Source organism: Lutra lutra, chromosome 17, assembly GCF_902655055.1.
Source record: "Lutra lutra chromosome 17, mLutLut1.2, whole genome shotgun sequence".
In the NCBI taxonomy this organism is placed as follows: domain Eukaryota; kingdom Metazoa; phylum Chordata; class Mammalia; order Carnivora; family Mustelidae; genus Lutra; species Lutra lutra.
In genome coordinates, this window is record NC_062294.1 from 53,404,976 (window position 1) to 53,431,729 (window position 26,754).

General features: G+C 56.4%; 1 protein-coding gene across 3 annotated transcripts in view; it reads right to left on the reverse strand.

Annotated features, from left to right (window-relative positions):
* Positions 1-195: 195 nt before the first annotated feature.
* Positions 196-26,754, reverse strand: part of LRRC4B (leucine rich repeat containing 4B) — a 59,117-nt gene continuing 32,558 nt past the window's right edge. For 2 of the 3 annotated variants that reach the window (XM_047712368.1, XM_047712366.1), the window contains 2 exons: positions 20,700-21,031; positions 196-2,676 (listed from right to left, as the gene is read on the reverse strand). In XM_047712368.1, coding sequence (XP_047568324.1) covers positions 835-2,676; positions 20,700-20,996 — 2,139 coding nt within the window. In that variant the 5' untranslated portion in view covers positions 20,997-21,031 and the 3' untranslated portion in view covers positions 196-834. Of the gene's footprint in view, positions 2,677-20,699; positions 21,032-23,150; positions 23,579-26,754 lie in introns of those variants that run through there. The other variant, XM_047712367.1, reaches the window with a different exon arrangement.

The following is a 26,754-nucleotide window of genomic DNA, read 5'->3' on the forward strand; positions in this document are numbered from 1 at the left end:
GCTGGGTGCCTGAGCCCTGTCTGGGGCTCCTGGGGTCAAGGGTGAGGGGCCTAAGAGCCCCCAGAGGTGCTGACACCTGCGACCCTCTGGGCGGGCCTGTGACACTTGACTTTTCCATTCTCATTGCACCCCTGCCCGCATTCACTGTTTTCTCTGTCCTCCATGCTTTCATGACCCAAAAAGATTTTTTTTTTTACTTTTTCCGTGTTTTTTTTTTTTTTTTTTTTTTAAAGTAATTACAGAGCAGGTAGTCGTTGACGCAAACCTCCCTTCAGTATCAAAAGAGTCTGTGGGCCAGGTGAGGGCTGGGGGTGAAGGGGGCAGGGCAGGGTGTCTGGAGGCTCTGACCGCGCGTCTGTCTCTTCAGTTTCGAGGGCGGAGGGGCGGGAGGGGGGACAGGCGTCAAACTGCAAAAAATGAACCGTAAAAGGAAGGTCGTTGGGGATGAGGGGAAAGGACACCCCCCGAAAAGCTCCGCGCTCCCCTGGAAGGCGGAGGGCCGGGATGGGTCGGTCGAGAGCTCGAGGAGGAAAAGCGGAGGGTTCCAGCCACTTCTCCGGAATCCCGCAGCCCCTCCCTTCGCCTGGGGTCGGGGGTGCGGCCAGAACCGCGGGGGGCCCGGTTCCCGGAGCCCCGCCCTGTCCTCGCGGGGGTGCTGAGCCGCCCTGGGGTCCGAACGCGGGCGGGGCTGCGACCCCTCCTTCCCCGACCTTCCCTGCGAGGTCCGGGCGCCAGCGCGGGGGGGGGGGGGGGGGCGGGGCTGCGGGGAGAGTCCTGGTGTGGCCCGAGCCCCGGGGTGGTCCCCCCACCACCACCCGCCCCCGCCTGGCGGCTTCAGATCTGCGTCTCTTGCACGTTCTCCTTGGAGCCACTCTTGAAGAGCAGAGGTTCGTGGATAGAGTTGAGCCCTGGGGGGCCCTTGCCCCCACAGCCCCCGCCGCTGGGGTTGCCGCTGTAGTGCGCCTTGAAGGCGGCCGCCACGTAGTGGTGGTGGTTGAGGTGGTCGCGCTCCAGGGCGGGCAGGGCCAGGTGGCTGTCCCCGCCGACGCCCCCCGCGCCGGCCACAGCGGCGGCGGCGGCCACGGACACGGCCGAGGCGGCAGGCAGCTCGTCCTCCACGTTGATGATCTCCACGGTGCGCGTGGGCCCGTGGTGCTTGTGGAGCTGGTGCTGCTTGCGCAGCTTGTAGAAGGCCACGAGCATCACGGCGGCCATGAACGTGATGGCCACGAAGCAGCCGATGATGATCTTGGTGGTCTTCATGACGTCGTCCAGGTCCTTGAGGGCGTTCTCCGTCACGTCCGTGATGGGCACCGTGAACGCCTTCTCCGTGGGCCGCGAGGAGCGCGGGGCGGGTGCCGTGGTGGACGACGAGGCGGGGCCGGCGGCGTCCCCGGGCCGGCCCCCGCCCCAGACACCGTCCGTCGTGGGCCCCGGGGGCTCCTTCTCCGTCCCCCGCGGCTGCAGGGTCTCCTCTCCCGGCTGCGTCTCCAGGGTCTCCACGGTCACGGTGGTGAAGTAGGTGTAGCCGCCGCTGCCGCCCCCGCCGCCGCCCGGGCCGCCCGGGCCGCCCCCGCCGCCAGCACCGCCGGCCGCCACGGGGTCCACGGCCGAGACGTTGAGCGTGGCGGAGGCGGTGGTGTTGCCGGCCGAGTTCGTCACCATGCACGTGTACTGGCCCGTGTCCTGCACCGTGACGTTGGTGAAGTTGAGCGTGCCGTCGTGCAGGACGGAGATGCGCACGCGGTAGGAGCCGTGGGTCATGAGGGTGCCGTTGGGCGTCAGCCAGTTGACGGAGGTCATGGAGGTGCCCGTGCGGCACTTGAGCTCGGCCGCCATGCCCTCGGTGACGTTCAGGTCCGTGGGCGGCTCCACGATGACCGGCGCGTAGCAGGTGAAGTGCGACTGGTCCAGCTCGCCGATATAGCGGCCCTTGAGGCCGGCGGGCGCGTGGCAGCGGGCGCAGCACGTCGTGTTGCTGGGCACCGTCTCCTTGAGCCACCAGCTCAGCCAGAGCACGTCGCAGTTGCAGTGCCAGGGGTTATGGTTGAGGTGGACGCGCTCTAGGCGGTGCAGGGGCGTGAAGAGGTCGTGGGGCAGCGACATCAGGTTGTTGTGGGACAGGTTGAGCTCCTCCAGCGACTTGAGGTCGTCGAAGGCGTTACGCTCGATGGTGGCCACCTGGGCGTGCATGAGCCACAGCTTGCGCAGGCTGGTGAGGCCCTGGAAGGAGCCCGGGCGGATCAGGTCCAGCCGGTTGCCCGACAGCTCCAGCTCCTCCAGGCGCACCAGGGCCGTCAGGTTGGGGATGTCCTTGAGGTTGCACATGCCCAGGTTGAGGTAGCGCAGGTTGACCAGGCCCTCGAAGGCCGCCTCCGAGATGTACTCCAGCCGCTTGAGCTCGCCCAGGTCCAGGCGCCGCAGGGACGGCACGCGGTTGAAGGCGTACGAGGGGATGCTCTCGATGGGGTTGTTGCGCAGCCAGAGCTCCCGTAGCTTGGACAGGTACTCGAAGGCCTGCGTGGGCACCGTCGTGAGCCGGTTGTCGAACAGCTCCAGCGTGTTGAGGCTGGGCAGCCCGTTGAAGGCGCCCACCTCGATCTTGCGCACCAGGTTCTTGCTCAGCTGCAGGATCTCCAGGTGCCGCAGGTGCTTGAACGTGTCGGTGCGGATCACCTGCGGTGGGGGAGGGGAGACACCGTCAGCGCGGCCCCTGCGGCGGCTAATCACGCCGGAGTCCCTTGCGCCCGGCACCCCCCGCCCCCACGCGAGTGCAGAGCCGCGCCCCGCCCCCCGGGGCCTGTAACCCCGAAGACTACCCTGGGAAACCCTTTGTTTCTCCCCGAGGCAGACGCAACACACGTGACGCACGTGGCACCCCTGGGTCCGCCTCTTCTCGCGTGTTTCCCCGGCGGGAGAGGAGGGCCGTGGTCCTTCCCGGGTTTGCGGCGGGCGCTCACAGACCCTGTGTTCACCGCGGCCTAACCAGACGCGACCCGAAGGTCTGTCCGCCGCTCAGGGACCCACACGGTCAACCGAGGAGGAAGCAACTGTCCCTACACACAGCCGCTCTCAGCGGCGGGGGGTCCTGTCGAGCAAGAGAAGCCGGACACGAAGGCGCGCCGGCGGTAGGGTCGTGTCCGTCCCGCGTCCGACCTGTGCTAAGCGGTCGTCTTTGAGTGTGGCGGGGTCAGGGGTGGAGGCCAGGCTGGCAAGGGGCACGAGGGAACCTTCTGGGGTGATGGAAAGGTTTTCAGCTGGGGTGGTAGCTGTCTGGATGAATGAGACTGCCAAAGCTCCCCAAACTGTACGGAAAACAGGGGCATTTTGTTATATGTAAATTACACCTCAGGAAAAAAAAAGATGAAAAATACTCACACCAACAGCTAACAGGTACTGAGTCCCTCTTGGGCACCAGACACCATTCTAAATGCCTTATGGGCAACAACTCATTTAATCCGCCAAACTGTCCTACGAGGTAGGTACTTACTCAATATCTGGAACTATGAAATCCACAAAGCTCCAAAAACCAGAAGATTTTCCCTAACTTTGGCACCAAATGCCATACGGTGGTACAGCCTGATCAGAACTCACGTGGAGCTAATTTAGAGCTTTTTATTGAGCCCACTCATGTGACTGTTCAAGCACTTTACTCTGGAAATAGTCCCACACTTGCTAAGAGTAAAGGTGGGGGAGGAGTATAAAATATGTGCTGGACGTTAGGGCCTCACCTTTTACCAGCAGATGTCAGAACATCTGGCCTCAAGGGTTTCACAGGAGGGATTATGATTTATCTCCATCATAGCGGGAGGCAGAGAGAGGTGCAGTGACTCGCCCAAGGTCACAGAGAAGGAGAGGACAGACTTGCTATCCGGCTGAGGTCATCTCAGGGGTTGACCATAGTCTGAGGGGACTCCAGAGTCCCCGCTCTTAACCCCTGAGCTTGGCTGCAGCCTCTCCAGGTAGGGCCCGAGGGGCCGCAGGAGGGGCGGTGCTGGGCTGGGCATGGGAGGCAGAATCTTAACAGATTCTCCTTAGTAGTCCCAGTGCGGGGCACACTGAGGTGTGACCGACCATGTAGCCATCAGATGGCTTTTCTAAAGGCTAGTTAATGCCCTGGGGAATGCTTGCGTTATAATAGTGGGGGGGGGGGGATAGAAAACTCCAGAGAGCATACTAAGTGGATTTTATTTTCTTTAAAGTTTGAATTTTTACATAATCCCTACACCCAGTGTGGGGCTCGAACTCACAACCTTGAGATCAAGAGTTGCGTGCTCCACTGACTGAGCCAGCCAGGCACCTGTGACTTTGTAGAATTTTAAAAAGAAGCTGAGGAATTAGGTGTACTCATATACGCACCAAAAAAAGACCATAAGTACGTACTCCAGGCTCTTCTTGGCAGTGAAGTCCAGCTGTTGGGGATTATGGGCAACTTTTTATTTACTTTTTTTTTTTAAGATTTTATTTATTTATTTGACAGAGATCACAAGTAGGCAGAGAGGCAGGCAGAGAGAAAGGGGGAAGCAGGCTCCCTGCTGAGAGGCTCGATCCCAGGACCCTAAGATCATGACCTGAGCCGAAGGCAGAGGCTTAGCCCACTGAGCCACCCAGGTGCCCCTTATTTCTTTAATGAACCCAAATTACTTTTATCCTAAGTAGAAAAGCATTTTTAAAAGCTTTTTTTAGGGGCGACAGGGTGGTTCAGTGGCTAAGTGTCTGACTCTTGATCTTAGCTCAGGTTTTGATCTCAGGGTCGTGAATTCAAGTCCTGTGTTGGGCTCCATGCTGGGCACGGAGCCTACTTAAAAAAAGACAAATAAGTAAAAATTTATTTTTCTATTTAATTGACAGAGATCACAGGTAGGCAGAGAGGCAGGCAGAGAAAGAGGAAGGGAAGCAGGCTCCCTGCTGAGCAGAGAGCCTGATGCGGGGCTCGATCCCAGGACCCTGGGACCATGACCTGTAGGACTGTTAGTGCCTGTTTCCGAAAGGCAGGAATGGAGGCCCACAGAGGTGGCCAGTGGCTGGGACATCATATGCGTCGTGAAGACAGAGCCCAGTTCTCGTCCCATTCCCCTCTCTCCTGGCTATGGGGCCTGCTGGTTGGACTCTCTGGGCCTCCCATCCAGGGCTGGCTGTGAAGGGAGAATGAGAGCCACTTTGGAGGCCACAGTGCGATCACTAGAGAGTGTGCCGGGGTGGGGGGGGGGGCTTGTTGTTGGTGTTCAGTAATGTGTGTGCCATTGGGACAGAGCCTGGGGAGGCCGGCTCTTGGGGCAGAGAACCCCTTACTGCACCATCTAACTGAAAATCAGAGACGTGAGCCTGACACGCTGGGGCCCAGCAGTCCCCCGCCGCCCCTCTGTTCACGACTCCTTGTCCCATCCCTTCCTCTCCATCCCATGGCCCAGCCCCACCTCAGCCTCCTCCTCTCCCACCTGGACATCCGGCCCCAGACTCCTGTTTATGCCCACACCCCCAGTCCCTCCAGGAACCCCATTATTCCCAGCGCAGGTTTCTCCCACTCCACACTGATGACCAGGAATGACTCCGACAGTGCCATCCCATAATAAGACACAGTCTCCGCCCTCCAGTGGCATCGATGGGCTTGGCACAATCTCCCCTTCCTCTTCCGGCGTCACCCCTCTGCCCTTTCCTGCTCTCGGCAGGTCCCAGAACACAGCCTCTGGGACTCTGCACTTGCTGTTCCCTCTGCCAGGAAGACCTTCCGCACTTTCTGGCCTCCTGCCATCTGTCCTTCGACACCCAGGTCCCATACTGTCACCCCCCAGCTGTCTGTGCCCTTATCATCAGAGTCCAGGCCCCCTCCAGGGCTCAGAATGCTGCCCTTCCCTCCATGGAAACCAGATTCCCGAGGAGAACAGCCCTGGACACCTGGCTTGAGGAAGGAGTCGTTGTGGGCTCAGGGTGAAAGGGAGAAATGAGATACTTTTGGGCTGTTACAACTCTGTGATTCTCAGATCATGTGAATGGTTTCCAGGAACAGTGGGATGGAGTTTGGGGGAAACACCCGGCTCAGAGTAGGGACCCAGAAGGGACATCAGCTCAAATCTCCTGCAGGCGGGGCCTCAGTGGACATTAGATAGAATAACAAAGCAGATTTCCATATGCCCCCCTTCCCCGCCAATGATAAAAGTAATATATACTGGGGCACCGGGCTGGCTCAGTGGGTTAAAGGCTCTGCCTGCTTCCCCCTATCTCTCTACCTGCTTCTCTGCCTACTTGTGATCTCTGTCAAATAAATAAATAAAGTCTTAAAAAAATATATATATTAATTTCAGGAAAAAGTCTTAAAAGGAAAAGAAAAATGAGCCAAAGTACCTCTACTTATATTAACTTACATTAACAATTTGGCATACATCCTTCTAATCTTTTCTCCCTGCATATAATGCAGGGATATATCTCTTTTTCACCTTTTTTTATATTTCACAAAATTTTGGTGACATGATATTTCCTCCTTGGCCCTGAATTTCCCTTAGTAGTAGTATCACAGTGTAGGGGTGACTGGCTGGCTCAGTCAGTAGAGTGTCTGACTCTTTGATCTTGGGGTCGTGAGTTCGAGCCCCATGTTGGGAGTTGAGATTACTTAAATAAAAATGAAACTTAAAAAAATAGTATTACACTGTATTTTCCCTTTTCGTGATACATGCTTCAGAAACAAATTTCATGGCTATCTAGAATTATTTACCAGGGCGATACCTCCTTTGGGACATTGGGATGGAATTGCCAGGGTCAATTACTTATTATTATTATTACAATTACCTTAATATGCTTCTGCCTTCTCTAATTTCCTGCAGTGAACATGGCTAACTTTTAGAGTGGGACGAAACCCCAGTAAATGCTATCAGATGAAGGAATCTGGTCTAAAGCTCTCTGGTGGCACCTGCAGGATCTGGGATGGAGGTGGGGGGATCCAGGGGGAGGAGCAGAACACGCTGGCAGGATGGCCTCGAGGAGGGCTGGCCTGGGGTCTCTCCAGGCGACAGGGTGTGTACCCAAGACTGGGGCCGCAGCCCCAGGACCCTGAGAGGCCCTGGGACCTGGCTCCTGTGGTCCCGTGGGTGGCTACAGCCTCGGTTCCCTCCTAGGAGGAGCACGGGGGAGACTGGGCTAATCCCATGAGGTGATATCCGACAGCAGCAACAAAAAGCTTCCCTGATCAAACACGTCTGGAGCCGCACAGTCCCTCCTGGAGGCGCCACTGCTGTGAGCGCGGAAAGTCCGAGAAGTCCTGTGGGGAAGGACGGTTCCACTTTGCTCCACTCTGGGTTTCCCAAACATCACAGGCACAGAACCCTCCTCGCAGGGTGCCTTTTATCATCGCCCTGGGAAACGCTGACGCGGCACAAAGCAGACCCTCACTCGCCCCGCAGGTTCTATTAAAATAATAGTGATGACGACTGTGGCAGCAGGAGGAGGATCCCGTCATCGCTAATCGCCAGGGGGGAGAATTCGGTGGGCTCTTAAAAGGTTAGACTTGAGAGTTTGGACCTAGAAATCCAGAACAAAAGGGCTGCTGGTCCAGGGACCAGAGACAACTCGCCCTCACCTAGTCTCCATGGCACTTAGTTCTGGGGCCTCCCCAGTTCCCGGGAACCCATTTGCAAGGTGAGCAGGAAAGCCTTGTGTGCCCATCTGTTCCTCCCTCCTTCCAGGGTCCCTGTTCACAGTGCAGCCCCCCAGCCCAGCTTCCTGGTGGAAGGCAGGCCTGCAGCCCTCTGTGGCTCCCCAGTGCTCTCAGAGGAAATTCAGCCCTGCTTGGCCGACTTCTGCTCACCTCTCCCCTCCCCTCTGCACAGCCCCCTGCCCTTGGCAATCCTCACTCTGGTGACGTTTCAGTCAATAACCACTCCTAGAACTATCTTTGCTTATGCTGCTCTCTTCTCAGGATGTCCTTCCCTTTTTGTCTGCCTGGAAAATTCCTGCTCACTCCCTTGGAGCAGCCCAAATGTCCCTTATTCATTCATTCATCCACTGTTTTTTATTGCATGGGGATAAAGCAGTTCTGAAGGTGCAAATGGGGGGGGGCACTCGTTGTGAAAGGGCATCGTGATGTCGACCTTACAGTTGTCCCTGAGGCTCAAGGGAATCACTGACATTTGCTCAGCACAGGACTTGGCACTGCAGGTGCTCACTAAGATGAGGTGACAAATGCCAGGCTCTGGGCTGGGCATTCGTTTGTCACCTCAGCTGTCCCCCACCAGCCCTGCAAGGCAGACTGTTGTCAGGCTTACTTTTCAGAGAGGGAACCGGCTCAGTGAAGTCACACAACGAGGATGCCGCAGACTTGGGGTGTGTACCCAGAGGCTGAGGCTCAGTGAGGTCCAGTGACTCAGTAGGGAATCCCACCGTGCCCACTGGGAAGTACACAGCTGGGATTCCAGCCCACATCTCCCTGGTCCTCTGGATGGAGAGACCACAACTACCGTATGTCCATATGTCTGTATGTCTGTAAGGTGCTTACTGGCAGAGGCTGCTCCTGCTCTGTGACCTTTGTCTCAGGAGTAATGGGAAGGGTGTGTGTGAAGGGAGATGAGGGGCATCTCCAAGGGGGGTGGGGTCCCTCCAATCACTTTACTAATGTACTTGAGAGCTAAGCAGGACGGGGGTGTTGCTGCAAAGGGAAGCCTGGTTTTATTGAAGATGTGCTGTTGGGTTGCTTTAAATAGTGAGGGCTTTTATTTTTACCAGGATTCCAGTCAGTTCTCCCTCCTCTGCAGGATGCCTGGGGGAACAGCCTAGTGGGGAGTTGCTGGGTCTGGGTTTGAATCCTGGCTTCGCTGCTGACCAGCTGTGTGACCTGTGGCGAGTGTCCTAATATCTCTGAGCCTACTTTCCTCATAGGTACTACAGGATTACTGTGAGACTTGGACAAGATCTAGAGTGCTTAGGACATGGCAAGCATGCAGAAATATATATATTTAAAATTTCTGATTCAGCTCATAGTGATCATGACCATTTGTCCAAGTCTGGGCATCCAGTTTCTTCCTCAGCATCTTTCTTCTACATTGGCTAACATGTCGTTCAGACACCACCACATCCTTGCTCACAGTCCTCCCGTGGCTCCCTATCACTCTCGACCTGGGGTCAGAGGCCCTGTAGGACTGTCCCAGTGCCTCTCCTCTACTCCAGCCACAGGGAGATGTGTGAGTTCCACACGCTTGCTGTGCTGTGCCCAACATCTCTGCCTTTGCACAGGCTATGCCCTCTGCCTGGGATGCTATCCTCATCCTTGCTCTCTGAGAAATTTCAGTTGCCTTCCCCCAGTAAGCCCCCTGTGTTTCCCTGATCGCTAATGTGTCACGCACATTCTCTTACCATACTGGCTTAATGCATCTTTCTCCTGCGCTAGGCTTTGAGTCTTTATGAGTGGACACCATCTGGATGGTTTCCACATTCCCTGTCCCCTAGTTCCTGGCCACCTTCAGCCAAGTGTGTTGAGTGAATGGGCCAGAATGGACAAGGGTCTGATTTGGAGAGCACCCCAGTTGTGTTAGTTGATGTGTACCTGCACACCTTTTGGCCTGGGTGACAATGCCAACGTGTTGAAACCCTCAGTGATGGAACTGGTTCCAACTAACTGTTATTTTTGTTTTTGTTGTTAACATTTGCCATCTTAATTGTTTTCATCCATACTGACTTGCTGTCTTAGGTGTGTCTTTTGGATTTCGTTTTTAATATAGTCTTAAAAATCTCCGTCTTTTAACTGGAAGTTTAGTCCATTTACATTTATTATAATTACTAGTACGTTGGGAATTATTCTGTTATTTTGTGCTTTTTCTTTGCCTGACTTTTTGCAGCCTATTCTTTCTCTTTCCTGTCATCTTTTTCATTGATTTCCTTATTCCATTTCCCTCATCTACTATTTTATAATTTTTAATAAAAGATTTATTTGAGAGTGAGCAAGTGAGAGAGAGCACAAGCAGGGGGAATGGCAGGCAGAGGGAGAAGCAGATTCCATGCTGAGCAGGGAGCCCAACGTAGGGCTCCTGGGACCATGACCTGAGCCGACGCAGACAGTTAACTGACTAAGGCACCCAGACGCCCCTCTAGTTTAGAATTCATGTATTTTCCCTTTCTCTTTAGTGGTCACCCTTAAAATTTAACACGCATACCTGAAGACCACTGTTGGCCAGTTCCTCTCCTCTCCTCCCAAACGGTACAAGGCTGATCCATCCCTACTCTGAAACAGTGTCATCCTAGGCAGGTTCCCGATGAGGCAGAAGGGCAAAGCCATTACTTGCTAAGTGACTGTTGTGTACCAGACCCTGTACTAAATGCTCCGAGGTGGTGATCTTAGTTCTTGTGGAAATCCTGTCACGTGGGGGTTGTTGGCCACATGTCTCTGCCTCCTCTCATATTTGATAGTTTACTGCAGAGAGGAAAAGTTAATCTGCCTTCAGTCTCATAGCTCTGAAGTAGTGGAACCAGGACTCAAAGTCTGCTTCTCCTCAGTCTAAATAAATATGAAGTCTCCGTCGTGTCCACCCACCCTGAGCCAAGAGGGCTGGGCTCTCTGTGGTTTTCAATGTATTCTTTGAGCTGTAGTGCCTGTTCATGATTCAGCCATACCCACGTGTTGATTTGCTCATTTGACAGATATTCTTTGAGTGTCTGCTATGTGTCAAGTATCTTGCTGGGCTCTGGGGATCCAGCTGTGGACAAGAAAGACACAGCCCTGACTTCCCAGAGCCTGACCTCAAGTGGGGAGGACACTAAACATAATAATTAAGCAAATGATCATTTGAGTGGCCATGGTGTAAACAGCTCACAGGTGCTGCCCTGCCTGCAGGGGGAGAGGCAGGTGTGGGCCGCTCCACAGCACAGTTTGACATCCCCCCATCCCCGGCAGATAATCTTAAACCCGGGCACTCTTGTGACCACTGGCCCAGAGGAGGATGGACGCAGTGGGGACTGGTTCTTGGAGAGGGCAATTTCCCCGGTCCTCCCGGCCTGACACTGGGCCTGGAAGGACACTGATGTTCTGTGATGTTGCAGAGGAGGTAGTCCGGGGGTCTCGCTTCTGACAGGCACCTAATAGCCAAGTACCCACAGCCCCTCACTCCTTCAGCTGAGCCCTCCTCCACATGGGCCTGACTCTGTGCTTAGTGACAAGGGTATGGATGCCAGTTAGGCAAGGGAGGGTGACCCATTGAGGACCACTCCCAACCCTGAGGGGGAACCTCTCCTCTCCTGTAATCCTGGAAGTTGGCCTGTTCTTTAGGGGACTCTTCGCTTCAGCTATGGTAGGTAAACATAACTAACACTGAAAAGCCCCACTGCATTCTGTTGGGGTTTTTAAGAAAATAAACCATCAGGAAATCCTTTATTAAAAATTTAACTGCGATAGGAAATGATTAAGTGAATTGTTCACCTTAATGCTATGAAGATAAATTGTTTTTCTACATTTTGAATGTATGAACTGATAACAAAGTTAGTAACTTACTGTCTTCTCTTGTGTTAGTTCTTTGCATGCACAATTTTAAAAACATTGTAGTTTTTCTGTACCAAGTGCTTTTGTGATGACTTCTTGTAGTTCCTCCTTCCCTGCGGCAAGGGCCTTGAGCCTCTCTTTTCAATTGGGATCCCCTTGAGGGAATCTGGCAAGCTTGGGGGCTCCTGCACTGAGCCACCTGGGCCTAGACTCAGCCTCTCGGGGCCTCAGTGTCCTCCTCCGTAACATGGGCACAGGGGTCCTGAGGACTAGGTGAGAACAAGCCTGCATCACAGTAACCCAGCACAGCCCAGGGGCACGGTGGCCATTTAGAACACAGCATCTCCTCCTTCAGTGAAATCCATAATTGTTTCTGTCAACCTTACACCTTTGCTGCCCAAAAACAAGTTCTAAACCTGTTAGAAGTTTCCAGGCCGTGCTGGCATTGAGCTCTACTGGCAGGTGCCCAGAGGCTCTGTGCTCCACCTTCCAGGAACCATGCTGGGTGAGGGTGGCTGGACCCAACCTCTCAGCCCCCACAGGTCGGCCTTCCGCTGCTGCACAGAGCGGTGGGCGGGGAAGGGCTCTGGCCAGAGCTCAGCGGCCCCCACTATCAACCCAAGAGGAGAGCGCCCAAACTGCTCTCTTCCTTAGTACCCCGGGCAGACTTAGACTTGTTTTGTGCCTGCCCCGGCCCTGCTGACCCTTTTTGTTGGCACACCGCCGGAGTCCTGATGGCTGACCCTTTACTACCTCTGCGACTGGGGGTCAAGTTTAGGCCTGCTCCCCCATCTGTGCAATGGGGATTATAAAATCTACTTCCTAGGACCGGTGAGAGGATGAAATGCCTTTTCACACATTAGGAGCTTAGTGCCTGAGAGCTCCTGTCACTTTCCTCCTCCTCCTCCTCCACACTTGGGCTCATGCTGTCCCCTCCTGGAACACCACCCCAGCCTCTGCACCTGCTCAGGGCACTAGTCACTCAAGGCTCTCTCTCAAAAAAAAAAAAAAAAGCCTTCTCCTTGCTAAGGCCTCCTAGACGTCCTTGCCCCATGTGTGCCTCTTCCTCTCAGATGCCGGCCCCATTCACACAAGAGTGTGTCCACTCACCCCGGCCTATTCCGCTCTCTCCTGCCCTCCCGTCATCTCCTCCCATTCATCCACCTAGGAGGCCTCCTGGGCCAAGCCCTGCCCTGTTGGTGGAGTCTGGCCTGTTCCCCACCTCTGCATCCCTACCCCCAGCCCGGACAGGCATCTGAACTTGGGTACAGATAATGCCTGGGGAGGGGAGGTAAGAGCTATATCAGGAGCTAAGTGCATCCCAGCTTTGCCTAAGGCAGTGAGTGGGTGGGGTTAAGAGAAGGCTGGGGGGTGGTCAAACACCTCCTTCCGAGGGAGGCTCCCTGCCTCTGCCCACCCCGCACTCTTTGCTCAGCTCCCACCTCCATCAGGAGCACATAGCACAGGTCCCTTTCCCTGCACCTACAGCAGAGCCTGGCACATAGTAGTTGCTCAATAAAGGAATCAGGGACATGAACTAGGGGACGCAGACTGACAAGCCAGGGCCAGGCAGACACAGGAGGGGCAGACCATGCAGGGAGAGGGACTCATGGTCTCAGGGCAGCTTCCAGCGTGGAGCCTGCTTCCGTGTGGGGAGGAGACTCCCTTCATGGTGTCTCAGGACACCAGTCCATGGTGTCACAGTTGTGAGGATTACACTAAATATCTGGAACCCGCGAGGAGGGGAATGTGGCTGTGGCCCTTCAAGGTCAAGGTCTGTTTTCCGCCAGACTGGAAGGGCAGGGCTGGGCAGTGTCTGGGCCCAGCAGAGGGCGGCCCCGAGTGTGCTGTGGCTGGGACAGGGACAGGCCAGCCTGGGAAAGGTCTTTGGGCAGGGGGAGCACGGGTCAGTTTAGAGGCCAGGGATGATGCAGTGACCCTGACTGTGGATGGGAGGCCTGGAGGAGGCTGGGGTGAGTGTCCTGATGAGCAAGGACAAGGCCAGAGCAGGGCCTGGCTGTGTGGACAGAGTCGGGACTCTAATACTCTGTTGTGATTGTATCACCAAGGATACAGAGAGCCCAGATCACTGTGAATTAAGCAACGTCTGGAATAGTGTTGAAAAAGTCCAGTTCCCCAGCTCGACTGCCTGGGCTAAATCCCAGTTCCTCTCTGAACTGTGGCCTCCGACACAATGGCCTTCCTCTCCCACACCACAGTCCCCCCAGCCTATGAAATGGCGTAAGAACGGGACTTACAGGGCTGTCGTGGATGGAGCCTGGAGCATGGCTGGGGGCCACACACACACCCCTCTTCCCCCACCACCAGGTGAGAGGCGGGGGGATGTAATTAATGGAGGGGGAGACATGGCTCTTCTGTCTCTCAGGCCTCAGCTACTCAGCTGAAACATGGGGACCCCCACCTGTCCCTCTCCTGGAAGGCCACACGGCTCTGCAAGATGGCAAGACGTTCTCTGATTTGTTAAATTTCATGGTTGCGTTTTGGGCCAGTGGTGACTTGACAAGTGTGCACACGTGTGATCAGTACATTTGGGATGCCATGGGGACAAGGGGGCCTTGATCTGACTGGGAATTCAGGGAAGGCACCTCTGAGGTTGAGACGTTTCCCTGAGTCAGGAAAGACCAACGTGACCGTGACAAAGGTGTCACCATCAACACTTGCTAGAGCTGCTCAGCGGCAGGCCACTTGCCAGGGGCCTGCTCAGTCCTCCTAAGTAAATATATATACGCTGCCTCGTGTGACGCTGCACCCCCATGTGACCAGCATCCCCCACTAGCACACAGTGGCACTCAGTACATGCTTGTCTAAAGAGCGAAGGCACTGAATTTCTCAGCAGCTCTGTTCTTATCCCCATTTCCCTGATGATGAAACTGAGACCCAGACGGGTTCGATAATGTGCCCTAGGAAGAAGAGTGGAAGAGCATTCCAGAAAGAGGGAACACCAAGCATGAAGGCCTGAGCTGAGTGGGAGGGGCAGGGGGCCAAGCAGAGCCAAGTCCTGAAGGGTTCTGTCTTGGGCAGGCTCAGTCGGGGAAGGTGACAGGTGGGACACCTGGGGGACTGAGCTCTGCTGGCGTCAGACTCCAGCAACTGTGTGGCTCGCTGACAGTGCCAGGGGTGTGCGGTCCGGCCCAAGCCCAAGGCACTCAAGGAGTTCCCCTGTACCCGCACTGGCTCTAAATCTAGAGTCAGGCCGAGGGGGAAACCCCACACCGGAAACCAGCCAAATGCCCATCACTAGGAAACGGAAGACAGCCTGGTAACTTCGTCAGACAGAATATCATCCAACGATGAAGGGGTAAGAGGGGAAGCACCGTGGCTATGGGGTAGGACAAGGAGGAGCCCTGGCAGCCGCAGGGAGCAAACAGAAGCCAGACAAGCAGGAGCGTAGACACGGGATTCTGTGCGGGATCCTGTGCGTGAGGCTCAGAAGTGAGAAGTCAGGGGAGGGGCTCTCTGACTTGACTCCCGGGAAATGGGGGAAGTAATCTTATCCTCCTGCGAATGCAGAGGTCCCTGCTGGAAAAGCACTGGCAACCCACACCCCCAGGGCCAGTGCTCGGGCTTCTCTTCCCTTTTCTGGGGGCTGCTGAGCAAATCCATCTTCAGCTTGTACAGTCTTTTGTCCGTATTATTTTTAGGTATAACTTTTCCTTGATGACAAAAAGTACTCTGTGCCCTCACTGAAGAAAATTTAGATACTGAAAGGAGCGAGAAGAAACGCAGCATCCACCAGAACAGTGGTGCGAAGAGAAAGGCAGTCTGAGCAGTTCTGAGCGGTCCCTGCATTTTATTTTTGCTTTCTGTGCAGCGTTTAAAACACATGGGACGTCCTACTTGCATCTTTTGAAAGCTCAGGATCCTATTCTAAGCATTTCCCTGTGTCATTGGATATTCTTCGAAACTCTGTTTTGAATAGCCGCAGGACGTTCTGTTGTAAGATCCGGTGCCCAGATGACCAAGAACTGAGCCGCTACCCTCTCGCTATCCTTTGACCTCACTCTCGGAAGCCCCTCTGAGCCCCTCTTTCGGGTGGGTGGGTTGGTTTCTTGAGACAGAGGCACCCTTCCTTGTCAAGTGCCCTCACATGCTGCCCGCACGAGCTCGTGGTGGACCCCCGAGGGACCCCGGGCAGCTGCCTGAAAGCTCCATGGCTCCGAGTACTGTGTTAGGTTAAGTACGTGCATGACCCCTGACCCAGCAATTCCCCCGTGTGTATGCCGGAGATGCTATCACGCAGCTCCCAAAGGGGTCTCGAGGAAGAATTTGGGGTGGCAACTCCATGCCTCGTGGGTGTCTGTCCTGACTTGGGAGGTGGAAGGCAGGAAGTGGGGGGGGCACCCATCGAGGAGAATTCTGTAGCAGTTAAAGCAACAGAGTACACACACACACACCCCGATGTGGATGGCTCTTAAAAACCCAGGGTGGGTGAAAACATGAGACAAAGAAAGCCATCTATAATGCAGCTTCATTTACATAAATTAAAAATACATGCACACAAAGCAACAATAAGCATTTTGCGAGAACACACACAAGCAGAAAGATCCACAGTAAACACATTAGGACGTTTGGCTCTGGGGAGGAGGGGAACAGAGCAGGGACAAGGATACAAAGCAGTGGAGGAGGAAAGAGAAGGCACGAGGTCTCTGTGCCCAGGGAGGACACCAGCCTCATGGAGGACCACTGTCCCATTTCAGAAACAATTGGGCCCATGGAAGACTGCAGATAGTTAAAAATTATTTCGCTCCTTAGGGGCAGTAGAAAAGCCACAGCCACCACGTGTTGTCCCTGTCCTGTCTCAGAACAGTGTTTGAGCCCTCCCCGAGGGTGGACGCCACTATTCTAGAGAGGCCAGTGGGTCTCACAGGCACCACAGGGGACCCCCCCCCCATTTCTGTGCGTGCGCGCAAGCGCGCGCGCGCGCGCACACACACACACACACACACACACTGCCAAGTTCTCAAGGCAGGAGCTCAGGAGCCAGCCTTCCTTCCATAGACTCATGTCTGCTGAGCACCTCTTGTGCACCAGGCTGTTTCCGGGGCTGGGCATATGGCAGGGAACGCGGCGAAGTCCCTACCCTCACGGGACTGACTATCGATGTGGAGCCAGATGTCAAGCAAGTGACCACGGCCAGGACAGGGTGGGCTCTTTGATCCCCAGAACTCTGGCCATTTCTATGGGGCTTTGGTGTCAGGCTCTGTGTATGTGTGCATGTAAGTGTATGTGTGTGTGCATGCACACACTCTCACACAGGTGTGGGGAAGTACCAGCCACTGTGGGGAGGACGGCACTCAGGAGCAGGACACACAGGACTTGTGGGGCAGTGCCTCTGTGATCTTCCCTTTGACCCTGAGATTCTACTTCTAGGAATTTATCCCAAGGGCAGATTCCAGAAAGTTCCAAGAACACGCACTGGGGGATGTTGACCACAGTGCTGTTTCTATCACTTCAAGTGCTGGAAAGAAGGGACAGGTGCAGTAATGGGAAGGCCATGCACTGGGATCCCATGCACTGACGTTTTAGACGATGTCAGTGTCAGGAAGAAAGCTGCTCTTGTTACCCACTCAGGGTCTAAAGTCAGCTGCAAACCGGTATCAAATGGTGTGATTTCATTTCTTTCTCCAAAAGTGGGGGGAAAAAAAAAAAAAAGCCAGGAATCTGTTGGCCAGGGATGCCTACCAAGCACACACCGGGAGCATGCGCAGAGAGGATCTGAGCGGAAGGACACTGGATGCTCACGGACATTACCTGTTTGTAGAATTCCGCTTGGCTTTTGTCCCTGTGTTTTTACTTAGGTGTATTTTCTAGTTTTTCTAAATTAATTTGCATTCATTCTGTAATAGATAATTTAAAAACCCATTGACATGGGCACAGGAGAAAGCCAGGAAGGCTTTAAAGCAAAATATAAACTAGCTATTTATATCTAGGTGGTGGGTTAGGGGTGATTTGTTTTTCCTTTTTTTATTTGGATAATTAAAAAGTTACTTCCTTAAGCTCCTCTGATGGTTCCCTTGGCAGGCTCATTCCCGTCCCCCACCTGCAAGGTGTCCCCGAGGGGAGGCCCGTTCCACCGAATGTTCGCAAGTGTCCACTCTTGGGGACAGGACACTCTCCTCCCTGGGGGAGCAGGCAGTTTGGGGGCGTATGGCGCATGCCTGCAGAACTGTGCTTGACTTACAAATAAGTTCACCCACGTGGACATTCTGACGAGGATGTGCATCAAAAGTCTGGAAGCCAGAGGCCTGGGAGGCGGGCGACAGACGCACGCGCAGACAGGCCCAAGCAATAGGACCAGCTCAGACCTAAAACCCGGGAGTCATCCTTTCTTCCCTCTTCCCACACCCACTCTGCTGGAAAATCCTGTTGTCTCCACCTTCAAAACAGACCCAGAATCTGCCCACTTCTCACCAACTCCACCGCAACCAGCCTGGTCCCAGCCAAGCTCCAGGCATTTCTCTCCCAAATTCTGCACCAGCAAGAAAACAGCAGATCCAGGATTCAAACCCAGGGCCCCTGGCACTTGATCCATGTGACTTACAGGCCTCCTGCACCTCAGCCAAAGAGACCCAAGTCAGCAGCCCACCTGTCCTCTGCTCAGAGTTTCCCCTGGCTCCCGTCTCATTCAAAGAGCCCAAGTCCTCACTGTAAGCATGAGGCCCTGAAGGATCTGGCACTTTGGCCTCACCGACCGTCCTCGCCCTGGCTCACTCTGTTGCAGCCACACCAGCCTTGTCGCTGTTCCTCTCACACACCAGGCAGCCTCCCACCCCAGGGCCTTTGCACTTGCGGGCCTCCCTGCCTGGAATGCCCTTCTATATAAGGCTCCAACTTCAACTCTTGCTCAAGTGTCACCTTCTCCATGAGGCCACCCTGACCTCATATCTTTAAAGCTGCAGCCAACCACCCCTCCTCCTGCACCCACCATCCCCATCCCCCATGTCTTTCCTTTTCCCACAGCCGTCAGCATCCTGAACACACACCATTTACTTCCTTGTCATGTCCGTGTCTGGGGGTGTGCAGGCCTGGTTGTCCTAGACTACTGCCCCCCCCCAGAAGACAATAAAGAGATATTTCACAAATACAGGCATCAAGGGCAAGGGCACAGATGGCTGCAGGGGGAGTCTGTAGGCTCAGATTGGAAGGCAACGAAGGGAGGCTTGCCTCTGGGACCCAAGGGCCGAACAGGCATATTCAGGCAGAGTGGTGAGCTGAGCGGCTTCCTGCCCCAGGAGGACAACTGGTGTCCACTCCAGGGCTGCGCTGACAGGCCGTGCCCAGTGGCACTGGGCTTGGTCATCACAACAGAGAGCTTGGACCTCATTCTGGAGTCCAGGAGCCTGCAGAGGGTTTTAGGCCGAGACCAGCACCCCTTGGTGGCCACTGTGGGACTGGACTGGGCACGGGGGTAGGAGCGGGTGGGAGTGGGGGAGGGCATCTCAGGTCGCTAGGACGAGTCTGTGGGTGGAGCCTCATGCAGCCCCCGTGGGTGCTCAGCGAACGTTCGCTGCCCTGAATCATTCACTGAGCTCTCCAAAGAGAAAAGCACAGCAGAGCACAGTTCTGCTGAGGGGACGCTGCGGTGGCCTTGGGCTGCTGGGGGGGACTCAGCACACAGAGGTACTTCTGATGGGCTAACAGCTCCTCTTCCGGAAATGTGCCATCCCATTTGTTCCCTGTTTCTTCCCTTCTGCAAGGTGAGCCGCCCAGAGCAGGAAAGGGCCCTGCGCATACTGCTCCCGGACAAAAACAGGGCCTGGCCCCGAGTTGGTGCTGGCACACATGTTGATGTCACACGAACAAATGAAGGACGGAAACAGAGTCCAGAGAACAATGGCATGGATGGGGAGAACGAAGCAAGGGTGTTGGCCCCCTGCAGGTGTCAGGGGGGCAGGTTGGCTGAGACTAGAGCCTGGGAATGCAGGGTGGACTGGAAGCACACCAGGAGGACAGGGACGCTGCCGTGGAGGTGGGCCTGGAGCCAGAGGCCACCATCATGCAGGAGCAGGGATGGGACTACGGGACGAGGCCCCTACTGTTTCTGGACCTCAACCCTGGGCTCACTGGTGCTAGCCCCATGGCCATGTAGGACAGCCTTCCTGATGCGGGCAGCCCCTTTGGCACCATGCCCCTAAAAGACCCCCTCTTCTGCAGAGGGGAGCCCTGACCCCAGACTCTCCGGAACAGTGAGATGGGGGCACTGACCCCTTTCCCTCCCAGGGACAGACCAGGGTGTGCCATGGGAGAGGGGAATGTTAGCTTCCAGGCCGGATCTGGACATCACACAGGAGCCCTCTTCTCTCCTGGCTTTATGGGCCGGGGCTGGGGGAGGCCTGCATGTGGGGTACTGACCACAGGTCTTTAAGACGGTTGTTCTCAGCTAGGGCAAGCCCCCTCCCCGAATATCTGGCAACATCTGGAGCTATCTGGGGAAGTGGGGGGGTTGCTGCTGGCATCTAGAGGCCAGGGGTGCAGCTCAGCATCTTAGAGCACACAGCTCGGCCCTCACGACCGGAGCCCAGCGGGCCCCAGAAGCCAGTAGAGTAGAGGAGAGACCCTGCTTTAAAAACACACGGCTCTGCCCTCCAAGCATCATGTATAGCCCACCTCAGTCACGGTCACAGTGAATCGGATGGCAGGTGCCCCATGGGAGCACCAGCCATGTGCCGACATGGGACTAGGTACATGGGAGGCTTAGATCTCTGAATGTCACACCACTCTGGGAAGCAGGCACATGAGCTCCACACTGCAGTGTACACTTCGCTAGGTGCCAGAAGATTCTAAGTCCTTGACCAGTATAAAACCCTCAGCCCTCACCCAGCCCCTTGGGGCAGCGGCTCTGTCATCCCCATTTTTCAGATGAAGAAACTGAGGTGCAGGGTCATGCCCTCAGGATCCCAGGGCCACACGGTGGGTGGAGAAGTGTGGATGGCACAGAGGCCTCGTGCAAGGGTCTCTCTCCACACTCATGACTCCAGGGCTGGGCCAAGGGCTCGCCTGTCCTACACTGTGGGAGGCAGACATGTGGTCCAACCTCTGAGCCCCAACACCCTGGCACAAAGACAGGGCACCTCGCATGAGAAAACCCGGTGTGCAAACAAGATCTCCTAAGTGCCAAGGGGACACCCAGAAGGCTCTGCCAGCTCGAGCAGGAGGAGCCGGCCACCACCTGTGCCTCCCCTCGCAGTGCCCCCAACCTCCACCAACTGCTCTCCCAGCTCACCTGGATGCCATTCTCCTGCAGGTTCAGGTACCGCGTGTTGACAGGGACGCCGGCCGGGACCTCGGCCAGCTCCCTCCGCGTGCAGATCACCCGGCTGGCCTGGTTGCTACAGGAGCAGGCCGCGGGGCAGGAGGCGGCCGGCGGGGAGCCCCCTCCGGCCGCCAATGTCATGGCCACGCCGCCCCCGCCGGCCCCCAGGGGTGGGGAGAAGAGCCAGAGGAAGAGCAGGGCCCCATGGGGCCAGGACATCCTACCGGGCAGCAGTGGGAGGCACGGGGAGCCGCGGGCGCACGCCATCCTCAATGTTCATGCTCCGCGTGGGCGCCGGGGGGCTGTGGGGGGAGATAGGGGGAGAGGATCAGTGAGGGACAGGAACCCCATGTGGCCTGTCTGCTTCCCAACCCCCACAGTGGCTCTGCTGCTGTTGCCACCATCCCTGCTCCACTCAGGACCTGAAGGACGGGTCTCCCCCAGCCCCCTGGAGGGTTGACCCACCTGCTGAGGGCCGCAGAGATGAAGACTAGCCCCGCCCTCCCTGCACTGTCTCAAGTCATTCCTGACCAGAAGATTATACCCGTTTCACAGAACTGACAACCAAGGCAGGGGTGGGGTGGGGAGAGAAAGGCTGCCCAAGACACTTGGCCAGTAATGAAGTCAGCCCAATTCAAACTTAGTTCTCTGCATGGCTTCCGAAAGGTAGAGAAAGAGGTAGAGATGGAGGGAGAGAAAGAGAGACAAACAGATGAAGGGAGAGAGAGAGGGTGACATGTCAGGTCCAGAAGTCTATGTGGCGGGGGGCGGTCCTGGAGTCTGGCTTCCCTCACAGGCCCCATCCGCGTGTTCTCACTGCCTGCAGGACCTCCTGTCCCTTCATCCTACTCCTGCCCAGGAGTGTTTGCCAAGAGACAAGTTTCCCAGCACCAAACACCCTCCGCATGGGGCCCAGCTGCAGGCTGCTTGTCAGACTCCTGTCACCCGTCATCGGTCCGGGCCGTGGGCCTCGCAGCAACCACAGAGTTGAGTTAGACTCAAAGGAGGAACTCAAAGAAGGTGAGGTGCCAGACAAGGCAACTGTGGAGGTGAAGTGTGGGCAGGAGAGGCTGGGAGGCAGCATGGGGTGGGGGTGGGGGTGGGGGTTGGGAGAGAGGGAGCAGACTGGAGAAGACAAAGGGGGAGGAGGTGGCCAAGGGGGTCCTGGGAGGGCCGCACCCCCATCTGCCCCCCACCCCCGTTGGCCCTGAGGTTGCAGGTGCTCAAGGCAAGGCAGCAGGTGGCCTCCCAGGTGGGGGAGTCGGTGGTGGGATTGGGGGCGGGGCGGCTCTGGGTGCAGAGTGGAGGGTGTAGCCAGGACCAGACAGAAGGGGATGGGCTGATCATAACAACAATGGCAAGAACCACAACAATAATAGCTTCAGCGTTCCAGGGAGCCCTTTCTACAGCCCAGACTCTGCACACATGGTGTTCTCGTTTAAGCCTCACAGAAACCGGAGGAGGAAGCTGTTAGGACGCCCAATGGACAGATGAGGACACTGAGGCGCTAGGAGGGGGAGCAGCTTGTCCCAGCCCAGAGCTGGCCAGTGGGTGGCAGAGGGGGGACTGTGGCCCTGGGTTCACCCTCCCCTCCATGCAGCGTCTTGAGTACACACACAAGTGCACCCACATCAGCAGGCTCGGTTCTAGCACAGACCCGAGTTCCCCACGGGTGAGGGGCAGAGGGAAGCGGTCTGCCCAAACATGCGCACCCTCAGACGGACTCTCAGACCCACGGACACAGGACCACCCCCCGCTCAGTGCGTGTGTACGCACGCGCACACGCACACACATTCACTTCCTCCTTCTGCAGTTTTCAAGATCATTTTAACTCAGATAAAAATGCATGTGCGTAGTCTGTGTGCCTGAATGCATGTGTGAGAGCCCGAACTGGGGAGACATTGAGACCAAGAGAGACAGAGAGGGGGAAGGGGTTGGTTTGAGTCTGTATCCTGGACTCATTTTTCCACCTGGGGGCCTGGGGGCTGTGTGTGCCTCTGTCCCTGAGTCATGTGAGCGCTCGTGAAGACGCCCCCCTCGGGGTCTCTGCTGCTTGAGCCCGACGGGGGTCTATGCTGGTTCCCGTTCTGCACCTGCACCCGCCATTCCCCTTCCACCGCCTAAGATAGGCAATGACCCAGCCCAGGGGCCAGCGCTGACAACGGGGCCAGAAATTGCAGCTGGAGAACCCACAGGCCAGGATGCCCGCAGCAGCAGCAGCAGCCACCCCAGGTCCAGGCTTGCTGCCTTGTTTCTCCTTCCGCATCTGTCCCCATCTCTCCTGCAGCTAGCCTGCATCCCTCCCCGCCGCATCACAGCTTCTGCAGAGGCTGGGCCTCCCGCCCCTTCCCTCCTTGCCCTCAGCCATCTCCGTCCTTGTCCCCCCCCCCCCCCATCACCACCACAGTGAGGGACACTCACCCCTGTGGCTCCGCTTCTGCTGGGCCTCTCCCTGGGCCCCAGGTCCCCCCCTCCACATGCCTCCAGCTGGCAGGGGGGCTCTGCCTCCCCAGTTCTCCAGGCTTCCTTCGAGGTCGTGCTGGGGGGGGCGCAGGGGCTTCTTGGGTCTCCCCGCGCCCCCCCCTCGCCGGTCGCTCTTCCCACCCCAGGAAGGTGCGTCTAGGCCACTGCAGCGTCTCCTCCTCCCCTCCCTGCTGGCCTCCTCCTGTCTCCTACCCCCACCTCTACCTCCACTCTCCCCCCACTGCCAACCTCTTTTCTCTCCCCTCAGTGCCCCCAGCCTCCTTCTCCTCTCTGCCGGTCCCCTGGCCTAGTCCTTGTCTACCTCCTGGGCCCCAGCCCCCTCTTCAGGCTCCCCCTCACTCTCTCGCGCCCCTCCGGATGACCAGGCTCCCTCTCTCCTTCTCCTCCATCTCCTCCTCACTCTAGCTCTGTCCCCATCACCCTCTCGTAGGTTGGGGAGCCCGTCTTGGTCAGATTTTCTGTCTGTCTGTCCGTCTGTCTTGGTCTCTCTCTCGGCCAGGCTCTGTCTCTTTCTCCGCGATTACAATTTCTAGTCACACGGCAGTGCAGAGCCAAGCTGTGCCTCAGCTCCCTCCCTCCCCACCCCCTCCCTCCTTCTTTCTCTCCTTCTGAACGGGGAGGGCGCCTCTCCTCCCTCCTCTTTGGCCCCCCTTCCCTGCACCAGGAGGCCTCCCCCTCCCCCGCTAATCAAAGGCTCCGTTATCTAATTAACCCATTGGTTCTGGGTGGCAGGGGAAGGTTGGGAAAGCGGGGGAGGAAGGTTGACGGCTGGACTGCCCTGGGGAGGGGGGGTTGTGGGCTGTGCCAAGCCCGGCCTCGTGGCACAGACTCCGGCACAGACTCCGCTGCATAACCAGGCTGGGCTACTGCTGACCCCACCTCACACCACTGGCCACAACCACCCCTCCTGAACCTGTCCCCCAGCCCAAGGGCAGACAACCTAGGAGAGTCACCCTGCAGGAGCCACCCCCGGACCCCAGGAACTCCCCAAAGCCCCTCACCACACCACACAACCCTTTACTCCTACCCCCACTGCTGATATATCAGCGAACCCGGGCCAACAACACTGTCACCCAGTCCTCAGCCAAGGGCCAGCCCCCATTCATGGCACAAAGAAACCCAGCCCCAGATACAGCCCTCTCCCCTGGACCTTAGCCAGATCCAGAGAGCCACCTCCCCAGACACTTCTGCGAAAAGGGCAGGGCAGTGTGTTCATTTGTTGGATTCGTCTGTCGGCCCATCTAGCTTACAATTTTCTGAGTCCCTACTACGTGCAGGCACTGGTGTAGATGCTGACAAATGCTGCCTCTATACTCAAAACCCGGACAGACCACAGGAGACAAGTAGCTATAGATGCTATAGATGCTGTGAGAAGGGATAATAATAGCACTGGCCTCCTAGGACTGTTCGGGGCCAACTAGTTAAATGCTCAGTAACCCAAGCAGATCTGACCACTTTTCATCCCCCCATGTCCCCCTGAGATCAGAGTCCTTCCTCACTGGTATCCCACTTCCTTCTTCCCCAGCCTCCCTCCCAGTCTGTTCCCACAGGCAGCCAGAGGGGTCCTGTCACCGTCCAAGCCAGGAGCCAGACCCTTCCCCTCCCCAGCTCCATAGCCGCTCAGCGGGGCAAGTCTCAGGAGGTACAAGGGCAGAGACATCACCTTTGTTTACAGGCCTCCCTCCCCAGGCTGGGCTTCCTCTCTGACTTCAGCACTAACTTCCTCCCCTGCTCACTCACTGACCTCAGGCCACACTGGCCTCTTCATGGTTTCCAGAACAGACCGCAGACACTTCTGCCTCAGGGCCTTTGCTCTTACTCTTTCTTCTGTCTAGATGTCAGAGGGTCCCCAGTGTGTGCCTGCCTTCTCTCAGGTCTCTGCTCAGATGTTACCTTCTCAGTGAGGCCATCCTGACCACCTCAAATCACACGGCATCCTGCCCCTCTCCAGAACATTTTCTCCTTTACTTTTCTATATAACATTTGTCACCATCTGGCCTCTTACAGGCCCACACTTGAGCCTAAGCTCCTCAAGGGCAGGCACTGCCTCTGTTTTGTGAACAGTTTGATTCCCAGCATCTATGGTGGTGCCTGGCACATGGTAGGTGCTCAGTAAACATTGGGCGAAGGAATGAATGAGTAAAGTTATCATTGCTATTCGTCTGTATTCCCCACAGACGAACCACGTTCCCTCATACAGTCACGCAGAGACACACTCGCCCACCCACATCCCTCACTCTGCGCTCCCAGCCCAGGACACACTCCAACAGCTGCATGTTTCAGTTCAATCCTCAGCTGTCCCTGATCCTGAGGTCCCCTCCCATCGCAGGAGGCCTGCCTGGAGGAATCAGCACCTCCATATGCCACAAACACAAGTGCCTTCAGCTTAATGCCTGTGCCCACGCCAGGGTGCTACCTGGGTGGCCAGGTCCCAGATACTATAGGCTGGAGTCCCAAACAGCAGGTCCCCAAAGCAGCTCTTGCGCCCCACTAAATGTCATACCTTGAGGAGAGCTGCACCTAGGACACAACCTGTGTGAGCTACACTCCTGAATATTGCTTTGTGCCAAGAAGATACCTGTCCCCAGCTGTCCCCAGATCCATTCCTCCAACAGATGGCAGGAGCACCAGCTAACCTTTCCTCTTCTGAGCATGGGGTACATGTCTGAGTGGTACCAACTCCTTGAATAATACCACCACCATTACTGGTGATGTCTGCCACATGCCCGGCATTGCCTGGAAACCATTCTAGGTGTTGTACTTGCAATAATTGTAGTTCTCCCCTTGGCCCTCTGAGAGGGGTTGGTGTTACCCCCATTTCGCAGATAGGAAAGTCAAGGCACAGCGAGGCAAAATCACTTGTCCAGGGCTATGCACACCTAGGAAATGGTCCCTCTCTGCTCAGCCTCACCAGAGCAGAAAGGCCCCAGAGTCCCCCAAGCTTGTCAGGACAGCAACCACAAGTCCCACGGAATTCTCTTGGGGGCCATGTTGAACAATGGCCATCTTCCTGCGGGTCCTGCCTCCTGCTTCCTGCCCCCTGCACAGGATGGGACAACCCTACTCTGTTCCACACCCTGCCGGTAGAGGTCACCTGACCTGCCGGCAACGACGCCCTGCTTGCCACTTTGCAGCCGTAACAGTGATGCGATGCATTCACTGAGCACCCACGCTGCGCCCAGGGCCGTGCCGAACACTGCCCACACCTCCAGCCACTGGTTTCTCCCCGTGGCCTAGTCTCGTGTCTAGTTAACAGAGCGGGAAGCAGATCCAGAGGGCTGAGGACACTGCTTGGTGGTCACACATCCTGCATGGGGGATGGCTGTGGCCAGAAGCCAAGGCCCAGGACCTCTCACACCCCCTGCGTCCTGGGAGAGGCCTCTTGCCTGTTCTCCGCCACTGGTGCAAGGAACAAAGTAGAGCCAGAGATGCAAGAGGCTCCTAAGAGCCAAGAGGCGTGCAAGGCAGAAAGGGGCAGAGACACAGTGAGACGGGAACAAAGACAGAAGCCGGAGACCGATGCACCACACACAACTATGAC